The sequence below is a fragment of the Mesoplodon densirostris genome, chromosome 11, assembly GCF_025265405.1.
Source record: "Mesoplodon densirostris isolate mMesDen1 chromosome 11, mMesDen1 primary haplotype, whole genome shotgun sequence".
Lineage (NCBI taxonomy): Eukaryota > Metazoa > Chordata > Mammalia > Artiodactyla > Ziphiidae > Mesoplodon > Mesoplodon densirostris.
Genome location: NC_082671.1, coordinates 94,114,640 through 94,126,534, shown reverse-complemented (window position 1 = coordinate 94,126,534; position 11,895 = coordinate 94,114,640). Strand labels below are relative to the sequence as shown.

Below are 11,895 nucleotides of genomic sequence, written 5' to 3'. Positions count from 1 at the left end.
AGTTTTTATACATTGAACAATGTCCCCTTTTATATAATCAGGGGAAGATATTTTTTAAGTCTTTTTTTTTCTTTCTTTCTTCATCACCCCACCTACACACAAAATTCTGTTGTAAAGACATCACTTCTATAAGGAGGTATTCATTGTAGATGTACAGAAGTCTATGGAAACCTAAGTTTACAAGAAAAAAAAAATTCTCATTCTAACCAACTGCATAGTCACAGAGATGCTTAATAAAAGTTATCTGCTGATATAATGAAGTCACTTCTTAACTAAGTGCGTACAGTGGCAACTATTTTTCAAGATTCACCATCCAACAAACTACATTTTCTCTTTGAAATCCTTCATGTCACCTTTTGACATTCAGATGAAATTTTGAAAGTAATATGATAACATTAAAATATAAACAAAAGTAGCATTAACTGTGAACTGATACTCAACTTCAGAAGTTAAAATAAATGTAAGTGTGTATTAGAGTAAAAGTATGCTGACAATGTGTAAATCAAAACTGCCAAAATGAGTTTTTGAACATCTGATCCATTGTTTTCCCTCCAGAGGATAAAGGGAGCAAAAGAGGAAGGTAGCCAAAAAGGAAACAGGAAGACCTGCTTCAGTAACTGGACATATTGATTTAATTGGCTAAGAAGTCCAAATGCTAATACTCCTAATAATCAGCCATTCCTTTTGTGTTTTGGTAACATATATCCTCATACAATGTACATCAAATGGAATTTTTTGATTTACATCAGATACTTCAAAGTTTCCATTTTTGAATTCCCCTAGTCTTATGTAAGTAACACATTGTCTATTTTGTTTAAAATATCTAATATCTCCCCCAACATCTAGGGCTCCATGATGCAAAATGTCATTTTGTCGATCTTCTGTTCCAGTATTCACTTTAATTCTTTTGATTACAATTGGATTTTCAAATATAATCACAAAGACATCTCCTATTGACGGTGATTTTCCCCAAAAGTATTCATCAACACTACTATAAGCCTTGCTCGCATCATAATTTTCAAAAACACTCATGTTGGTATATAGACTTGCAGGAGGGTTATCTGGGATATCAAATGGCTCCTCTTCAAAATCATCATCCTTCAGCTTATTCTCAGTTCCTTTATATGACGAGTAATAACCCATGTGCTGAAAGAGAGATGGTTTGAAACGAATCACATTTTTCTGAGCCAACAGACCGCGGAAATGAGTCAGTAGCCAATCACAAGGCATTTCTTGATAAAACATTAATAAAAAGTGCGCCAAACGTGGGAGGTCATGAGAATGATAAAGTTTTCCAATATAGCCAAGCTTAGAGAATTCAAGGGTTACCCAGTAAGTTCCTTCTAGGGATGTAATGACTTTCTTGATGGCAGTAAAGAAATTTTTTGAACAGCGAACATCATCTTCAAGCATTACATAGTAGTCTGAAATATTGGCACAAAAATTAAGCAAAAAAGCATAATCTACATTTTGTTTGGAACGAAATCTCACTCTGTCTTCTGGATCATTGTAATTTCTTTTAAGGCCACTCAGGATTGGGTAATATTCCTCTGGTGCATGTATAACCATTAATCTTCCCGCAATAATATGGTGGGCAAATTTCTGTGTAATATCCTGTAACGTGACCTCACGCCAGGATGAATTAAAGTCAGCTAGATGAACCACCACTGAAATTTCCTTCAATTCTTCATAGCTGGATTGCTCAAAAATTGACTTGATTGTCTCAAGTAAATAATTTCCTTTTTTTCGTCTCACTGATGAAAGTCCAATTGTAAGAAACCCTGAACAAAAGAATTCATAAGGAAGACAAATTAAATGTGAAATTAGGTTTTGAATAACATAGAAAAAAAAGAAAAAAGTTCTTTTCTCTTTAAGCCTGCTACTCTATTAAGTAAATCTCAGTGAATGATTATATACAGAACATTTTGTCATTAAAGACTTATGCTAAATATATAAAGGTTATAGTACTTTATATATAATTGATATTTTCTATGGAAAAACGGCATCTTAAGCACAATGATGTATGAGCTCTATTGCTTAAACATTTGTGTATGAAATAAGATATATGGTTTAAAGTGTTCTGCAGCTTAATGTTCTTATATATGCCCATTAGAGAAGATAGATATTTAAATAACATTGACAATGTTTTCTGAAAAAAAAAAAAACTGCAAAAGGAGACAGGAATTCATTCAGTTAAGAATGACAAACTAGGGGCTTCCCTGCTGGCTCAGTGGTTGAGACTCCACCTGCCGATGCAGGGGACACGGGTTCGTGCCCCAGTCCGGGAAGATCCCACATGCCGCGGAGTGGCTGGGCCCGTGAGCCATGGCCGCTGAGCCTGCGCGTCCGGAGCCTGTGCTCCACAACGGGAGAGGCCACAACAGTGAGTAGGCCCGTGTACCGGGGGAAAAAAAAAAAGAATGACAAACTAGTCTCAAATGATGAAAAAGAAAATTAAGGGTCACTCATTCTTTTAAACATCTTTAAGTTTTTCATAGAAAACATGCCATATATTTTCATCTTTCTTTAATCACTGTTATTATCTTGTACCAGAATAATTCATAACTGGACTTCACAATTTTATTTTGAAATTTATCTAGTATGTTAATTAGAATGAAAACAATATCATAAGCTTTTTTTGAAAACCTGCATTATTGCTTAAACGTATGATGTATTGTTCTAAGACATAAATATTACTGATTTCTTTATTGTAAAACACATTTTGTAGTAATTTTGTCTGGTGAAATTTTTATTCAGATATTTAAAACCTAAAATTAGAAATTAGATATTTTTAGAGAATAAAATAAAACACTGTGAAATGGCAGTTCACCACTGAGAAGCATTAGATGTCTTCTAATTAAAATGTTTTCACTTTTTAAAGCTCTCATTCTCACCATGACTCAGAACTGAATAAAATTTCAGAGCCACCATTTGGAAAATAGGGAAATGTTTATATTCACCAAGATCACCGTTTCAAGACAGACACCTACATGATTTGATTTGCGCGATACTGAAAAAGCCCCTTCCATGAAAAATCTTTTTTACTAGTCTATTAGAGAGGTAGAAATTTACGTTTCATTGAAATACCTGGGCTTATGATCCTGTCTTCTACTGAAAAGCTAACATGTTATCTGTTACAATTTAACTCAAGACACCAGCCCTCATTAATACTCAATAACAGCCAATACTTATAGAATACTTTCTACATAAAAGGCAGAAGTCTGAGTATTTTACAGGTAATATGCATCTTGAATATTCAAAACAGTCTTTTGAGATAGCTTTGCACTTTTCAACATTCCTGTTTTATAGATAAGGAAACTAAGTCACAGTGAGATGAGGAAACTCGTGCAAGGTGTAATACCTAGTAAGTAGTGTGTAAGAGCAGTAGACATTTGAAATAGAAGAAAGATCTAAAGAAAGCTGAATTGTTACAATTTCCTCAACCTGGTGATCACAAACTCATTTGCATAAACACTTCTTAACAGGGAACTCAATTTTTGTGGCCTCCACACGATCTACTAAGAAGTTCATGATATCACGGTGTATCACTTATTCTAAAACTCATATTTTTCACACAGAAATATTTTAAAATCAGGTTGTATATCACAACTGATGGCATCTTACAACTTAAAACTGATAATGCTTGTACTTTCTTAGTGGTGCATCAATTAGATCATGATACTTTCTGTAATCTATAATGTCTTGAAATCCATGAAATGTAGTATGTTACTTCTTGGATCCAAAGTGTCTGTAGTGTATTGAATAGTTTCCTCCAAAATTTCATGTCTACCTGGAACTTCAGACTGTGACCTTATTTGGAAATAGTCTTTGAAGATGTAATTAGTTAAGGATCTCGAGATAAAATCGTATCGGATTCAGATGAGGACCTAAATTCAATGACTAGTGTCCTTATAAAAATAGGAGAGGACACAGAGAGACAGAGAGACAAAGGGACGAAGGCCATGTGAAGATAGTGGCAGTGATTGCAGTTTTGTTGCCACAAACTAAGGAATGACGAGAGCGACAAGAAACTGAAAGAGGCAAGGAAGGACTCCCTCCTACACGGAATGTGGTGCTGCCAGCACCTTGGTTTCAGACTTCTGGCTTCCAGAAACATGAGAGAATACATTTCTGTTGTTTTAAACCACCTAGTTTGTGATATTTGTTATGCTATCTTAGGAAACAAATATAATGACTTTCACTACTTCAAGCTGGTAGCATGTCATAAAAACCAAACCAAAGTTTGAAACTGTATTACTATGGGAATAACTAGTTTTAAAAGCTAACTTTAAAAATTTAAAGTCAATTGATTTTTCCTAGTCTCTCTACACGGTACTATAGCAAACTGTTAAAAAGTTTATGTCACAATTAGGCATTTAATTTTTTTGTTGTTATTAATGGAATTGGATCCGTGAATAACTGCAATTTGTGAAGAAACACTGAACTATTTCCCAAAGAATATATTAGTAAAACCCATAAACTTTTATTGTTATACAAATGAAGAAAGTTATCATTTTAAAACAAAATATTTTATTGTTCTTGATTTTAAAAGTCTAAGGATACTTACGCTTTCTTTGTAAAGGCATAACAGCTAAGAAGCGATAGGTGACATTGATGGCTCCTGAGAAATTAGATAAATCTTTGAAAGTATGCACATAGCGTTCTGGATTCAGTTGATGTGTAGACGTTTCCCTTACAAGTTGTTTGTCTCCTTCCTGAATGCCAAGAGGAAGGCAGAGAAAACAAATAAATAATAGATGGTCATGGATTAAATAAATTTTCTCCTTACACAATAAATATATGGGTCTGATATATAATATGGGTATTATATAAATCTCAGTTACTGGCACCAAAAGCTGTAGATAATTATCTTTTCTTTTTTCTTTTTTTTGCGGTACGCGGGCCTCTCACTGCTGTGGCCTCTCCCGTTGCAGAGCACAGGCTCCGGACGCGCAGGCTCAGCGGCCATGGCTCACAGGCCTAGCCGCTCCGCGGCATGTGGGATCCTCCCGGACCGGGGCACGAACCCGTGTCCCCTGCATCGGCAGGCAGACTCTCAACCACTGCGCCACCAGGGAAGCCGCCAGATAATTATCTTTAACCTGAATTCCTACCTAGAGTCTCTGTTCCAGTTATATTCCACTTTTTATACTATGCTTACAATTGCTTTTCTACAGCATACATCAACAGTGGCATTCTCTTGATAATAATAAAGCATTCTCTTGATAATAATTTTAAAAATCTCTATTTGAAACTCTATTTGAAAATCTCTATTTGAAACATGAATTTCATGTTAAAATTCAAATTCTTTACAATAATTTGAGGATCTTAAAACTTGACAGTAGGGCTTCCCTGGTGGCGCAGTGGTTGGGGGTCCGCCTGCCGATGCAGGGGGCATGGGTTCGTGCCCCGGTCCGGGAGGATCCCGCGTGCCGCAGAGCGGCTGGGCCTGTGGGCCGTGGCCGCTGGGCCTGCGCGTCCGGAGCCTGTGCTCCGCGACGGGAGAGGCCACAACAGTGGGAGGCCCGTGTACAGAAAAAAAAAAAAAAAAAAAAAACTTGACAGTAATCTCTTTTACAGTTTCACGTAAAGCTGATTCTCACTAGATTCACCATATTTGAGTCATATTAAACTATTTACTCTTCTTCAAGCCTTATCAAATAAAAGACCACACATTATTTTCTATGATTTTGAAATTTTAGGAATGATTAGGAAGATGCAGCAGTGAACCTAATAGTTGGAGTCTGGATAACTTATTAATTAAAAAATTTTAGTCAGTCACTTATGTGGCCACTATAATCGAAGGCTGTTGAGAATGGACAGACATGGTCCTTGTGACACGGTAGTATTTTTTTCAAATGTCTTCAAGATAACTCAGTTAGGATCCATTTGTACAAAGTCTTCAAGGAAATGTCTTTAGACCATATACTAGTCTTTTCCATGATGTTTTCTTGTTGCTTGTGGGTGTAGAGGGGGAAGGGGAGTATTCCGATGGAGGTGAAGTTTGGTCCTTTTTTATTTAAGACCCTCATTATCGATCTGATACTGGAATTATGTCATTCAATCTTCAGGATGGTTTATATTCAAGAAAACGTTCATATTCAGCTTTAAAAATATCCTGTTAACTACTAATTGCTTTGTTTTATCTCCCTTTGATATAAGTTCAGTTGTAGATTTTGGTTATCTAATCACCATTTGATCAAGCCTCTATTGGTTATACATTACTAGCAAAATGACTTGTTTGGCTTTTGTATATGGTTTAGTACCACTGGTAGAATATTAGGGCAACTAATTAGGAAGATATGTTTCTTTTTTGGCAAGGTGTCTATTGTGCTGTGTGAGTTATGTGGATATTTCTACTAGTCAGTATAGGAATATCAGGTCAGGCATGGGCATGCCATTAAAACTACAGAGAAAGTGAATGCATTAAATAAACTTGGTCCTCATGTTTTTGGCTGTGGTCAATAAAACTTTAATCAATTAAACCTTGTTCTAAAATATTAGAAAGGATTCAAATACAAACTTTACCTCAACTGGAACATTCACTACTTTGTGTCAAATTTAAATATAAATGGAAAAGTTGACTACCTCAAACTTTTAAATCTATGGCAGGGCTGAAATTGTCTTAGAATAAAAATTGAGAGTAGTGAACCCTGACTGGGAAGAGCTATCAATCTGGTCCTTGATAAATGAAGATTCATTCTGAATATCTCTTCTATATATTCAATTATGTTTATGAGCCTATAGTTGTTCTTTAATACTGTATTTCTATATTTTATATTGACTTGATGATTTAGACAAAGAAAAAATACTTTAGTCTGATTTATAATGTATTTGCCTTCTGTAAAATTATAGAGTTTCAAAATACATGATATTAAACTTTGGAGGCTAGTTTTCTTATAAATGTACTCATCGAATATCCATTGATTTCTGATTATTTTAAATTCATTGCACATAAATATTTTCATTTTTGTATTTCTGAAAACCTAAAAAACATCATGGAAGTTTTAAAATGAACAAGTTTAGGATTTCTAAAAGGTAACCAGAGACTCAGTTCTGCATCAGCTACTTTAATAGTAATGTAATGGTGTACACAGTCAATAGGGTGTAGAAGAAATATGTATAAAAATCACAGTAGTCACAACACCGAATTGATTTTACCATTCTGGTCTTATGTGATATCACATTCTAAAGGAAGTGTAAGATACTGAATATCTCTTTAAGAATTTTATCATGAACACGTAAAAATCCAGACTTTTTCTGTGATAATATAGAGTACATTCATCTTGTTTGAAGGACATAACAGAATATAAAATGAAATGAAACTTACATGAAAGCACTTTATTAAATTCTCAAGAACAAGTTTCTTTACACTTTTCAGCATAAATAAATCATGCAACTTTCACCTGAGTCTGTCTTGTTGGCTGCTTTCCAGAAGCATCTACCTGAACAGCCGGGCTCTCCCTGGATACCTTCTTTCTGTAGATACTATGCTGTAGTGTATTTCTCAGTAATAAGACAAAGCTTTATGACAATCATTTTCTGGATAGGAAGGCAATTCAATGGACTAGCTACAGACTAAATATATACCCTGGTGGCTACTTTGAAGACGCTCACAGCCGAGAGGCTAAGTTGATTGGATATGCAGTGTCTCTTCTACTTAGTTTGCCTTGTAATACTATTTGTCTCTTACACTGAACTTGGTTTTCTTTCCCACTGAAAGGCACATATGCCCCTAATGTAAGAAATAAACTAAACTGTTACATGCCCAGATTTGGGGGCCACTGATAGATTTTCTAGCAAGAATAGTAGAATAGATGTGCTAAATAACTCTAGAGACCTTACTACTGTAATTGTTTACCCGATTTCCCTGAATTATAGCTATTATTTCGCCCTCATTTAAGAAAAACATAAAAAGGGGCTTCCCTGGTGGCGCAGTGGTTGAGAGTCCGCCTGCCAATGCAGGGGACACAGGTTCGTGCCCTGGTCCTGGAAGATTCCACATGCCGCGGAGCGGCTAGGCCCGTGAGCCATGACCGCTGAGCCTGCGCGTCCGGAGCCTGTGCTCCGCAACGGGAGAGGCCACAACAGTGAGAGGCCCGCGTACCACAAAAACAAAAAACAAAAAACAAAAAACAGAAAAAGAACAACCTGCTAATGTCTCTGCTTAGAAAATTGCATGCATTGTGATATTTTGGAGTCAAGAAAGAAAATCAAGTCAGATAATTTTAGGAAAACTGAACAAGCACAGATAAAAAGGTTGAAAAGGTAGAAGTATTAAAAAGAAACTGCATTATATCCTAGTAGGAGGCCAGTTTTCCATGGTTACTAGACATTTTTAGAAGAACAATTTTAATTTTACACGAATGATTTAATGAATATTTCAAATATTTATATATATTAAGCCTTGGGATAAAATTTAGCTCAAAAATGTAATTTAGGTAGAAAACATCATCTAGTAAACAGTGAAAAATTAAACTAACAAAAATATTGTCATTAAATTGTCAATATGGGGGTGTGCTTGTATTTAAAAACCATTTTAACTCACTTTTTCTAACTTAATATAAGTATTTAAAAATAATTTCGGGGCTTCCCTGGTGGTGCAGTGGTTGAGAGTCCACCTGCCGATGCAGGGGACACAGGTTCATGCCCCGGTCTGGGAAGATCCCACATGCCGCGAAGCGGCTAGGCCCGTGAGCCATGGCCGCTGAGCCTGCGCGTCCGGAGCCTGTGCTCCGCAACGGGAGAGGCCACAACAGTGAGAGGCCCGCGTACTGCAAAAAAAAAATAAATAAATAAAAAATAAAAATAAAAATAATTTCAATTTTTAAAGCTAAGAAGCAAACAATCTCTTCTCTGCACCTGGGATGATTTGCAAATTTGACTAGATATATGGTTAATGTAGCAAGAAAATTTTCATTGAGAAAGTACTCTTTAGTAAGAGCTACTTCATTAAATCACACTTTTTAATTAGGTGTCTAGGACCTATGTTTAGATAGAAATGCATAAAGAGAACAATAGTGTTTGACTTTCTTAGGATATATACTCTATTACTTCTTACACATTTTATAGTGAATTTGAAGCTCTTCTATTCCAAAAAGACATAAGGATGTTTGCTGCATACAATAATCTTTTGTCTGCTTAAAGTTAAATATTGAAATTTCACTTGAAAGTGTCTTATATACATCATCATTGAGTACAACAAGCATCCTGCCAATACCATGTTTTTGATTTACAAGATGTGATATACTTCTACCAGTACATACAGATGCAAGAAATAAATTTTTATCACAAAATTAAATCATTAATCAAGAGCTCCTCTAGTTGATTTATGATCTTTAATTCTATTAATTAAAAAATAGCTGGATCGGGCTTCCCTGGTGGCACAGTGGTTGAGAATCTGCTTGCCAATGCAGGGGACACGGGTTTGAGCCCTGGTCTGGGAAGATCCCACATGCTGCGGAGCAACTGGGCCCGTGAGCCACAACTACTGAGCCTGCACGTCTGGAGCCTGTGCTCCGCAACAAGAGAGGCTGCGATAGTGGGAGGCCCGTGCACCACGATAAAGAGTGGCCCCCCCCTCGCTGCAACTAGAGAAAGCCCTCGCACAGAAACGAAGAACCAACTCAGCCAAAAATAACTAAATAAATTTATTAAAAAAAAAAAAAGCTGGATCACCTGGGCCTTGCTCTACTGTCCTTAAATTTCATAAACCTAATAACCAGTTTAAAAAAATCTAAAATGCATGTCATTAGTAAGTTTCTCCAGTTTGCTATGTTTACCTAAATCATGCCTAGTCAAATTCTATTAACTGTGGTAACTTCAGTATTATGAATAGACTAAGGATGATAGAATGAAGAGTCCACAAGATTAAGAGCTATACTTGAAAGTAAAGGCTTAGGCAGAGTCAAGATCTAGGAATCTGAGAGAATTTCGCCTGTAAAGCAAGATGCTTTACAGAAGACTTCCTAAGAGGATCTGCACAAACTTAGATCATGTGGTTGGCTCATAGGATATATCTAGAATAGTATCTGGCAAATAGTAGGTAGTTACCAAATCATGTTCAATTAATAAAACATTTTACTAGGAAATGCTCTTTGTAGTTATTGTCAGATTCTCTCTAGCAAAGATATTAATTGAAACTTAGCATGCTTGTATGATAGAATGTATTTTTAGGTCCTCTATTTGTCCAGAGGCTTTGATCTTCTGAAATATGTGAACAGGAATAATTGCATAAAGATTAGAATTTTCCCAGATATCTTAAGCTCAATTCAGATAGAAAAAGTGAATTACTCTCCATATTACTTTCATATTACTCTCATCAGACATATTACTCTCATCAGATGTGAAATTATATAATTATAACAAAAATGAATAATAGAAACAATTTGAGTTCTCACAATTAGTCAGAATGTGTCCTTTTGCATACTTTCATAATTCACTTAAAATTTATTCATAAATTATCTACTAATTTTACCATTTTTAAACTACTGAATAGCTTTCACATAATATTATCTTTAGTTCTTAAGGATCTTTATTACTTTTCAGTGACCGTAAATGTATAACATGGTGGTCATTTAGCGTTATTCAAAACCCAAATGAGATGTCACACATTGTAATAAAATCTTAACAAAATAGCACAATTAGTATCACTAATTAGACAATGGGATTTTAAAATTTTTGATAATATAGAAAAGTAGAGAAAGTAAGGAGTAACACCTTTAAGCAAATTTTGTTTATTCTATTTACAGCAGACCCTTGAACAACACAGATTTTAACTGCACAGTTCCACTTATAAGTGGATTTTTTTCCAGTAAATACGTAATACACTACACGACATGAGGTTGGCTGAATCTGCTGATGCAGAAGTGTGGCTATGGAGAGCCAACTGTAAAGTTACACCCAGATTTTTTTGAGTGCCTGGAGGGTCAGTGCTCCTAAAACCCACATTGTTAAACAGTCAACTGTATTTCAAATTAAAGCTCACAAATTACAATGATTTTATGCAATATTAATTCAGATAGGGATGATAGCTAACTTATTTGGAATTAGAGTTACATATTTGAACCACTATATATATATATATATATATATATATATATATATGGCATTAAAGAAAACATTGCAACTTAAACCAAAACAATTGTAATGTTGGTAATATATAATATAAAAAGTAGCTAGATAGGAAATATACATGTTATAATTTTGCTTAAACTAAGGCTATTTCAATAGCCTGAGACTGAAGTTAGGTTACAAGTGGACTGTCTGGTTCCACTTAGGCCTTATTCTGAACAAAAAATAATCAGCCTCCAAGACTTACCATAACATAGCTATCTTCAATGTACAAGTTCATAAACAGAAGGAAAATGACAAGAACTCCCAAGAATGAGACTGTAGAACGTTTTCGCAGGCATCGCATTTTATCTAGTGTATCAAAAATATGTTTCACTTGGTGAAATTTAAACATTCTCTCCTGTGGAAAAGAGGCACAAAATTATTAACTATTAATTTTGTATGCAAATATTTCTTCATCGTATCAGTCAAATCCAGTCTTTTATAAAATCTCACTATTCAAATATTGGAACCAAAATTGTTTCCAATTTCACAATAAATTTGGCACAGGCTATTAATACATTAACAGAAGGATAATGCAGTGGTTTATATTGATGTAGAGTAAGTAAAAATGAAAAGCACAGGTATTTCTGAACAAATAAACATTGGTAACAATAATGTAAGAAAATAATACTTCTTTGATAAGAATAAAAATTAAAGCGAAAAGCAAACATTAAGGTAACATCTACTTCCTCATATTATAATGTAATGAAAATGAAAGAAACTAGAAATATGGGCCTAATACTGATTTCAGAGTAGGTGCACCGAACGGAGTGATGGGGA

The 11,895-nt window shown here is 35.0% G+C and overlaps 1 protein-coding gene across 1 annotated transcript; it reads right to left on the bottom strand.

Annotated features, from left to right (window-relative positions):
- Nucleotides 1–639: 639 nt before the first annotated feature.
- On the bottom strand, nucleotides 640–11,467 carry MGAT4C (MGAT4 family member C). The gene is made up of 3 exons (XM_060113752.1): nucleotides 11,321–11,467; nucleotides 4,568–4,715; nucleotides 640–1,781 (listed from the first exon to the last, which is right to left on the bottom strand). Exons 1-3 carry the CDS (start codon nucleotides 11,465–11,467, stop codon nucleotides 640–642), a joined length of 1,437 nt encoding a protein of 478 aa, XP_059969735.1.
- Nucleotides 11,468–11,895: the final 428 nt, after the last annotated feature.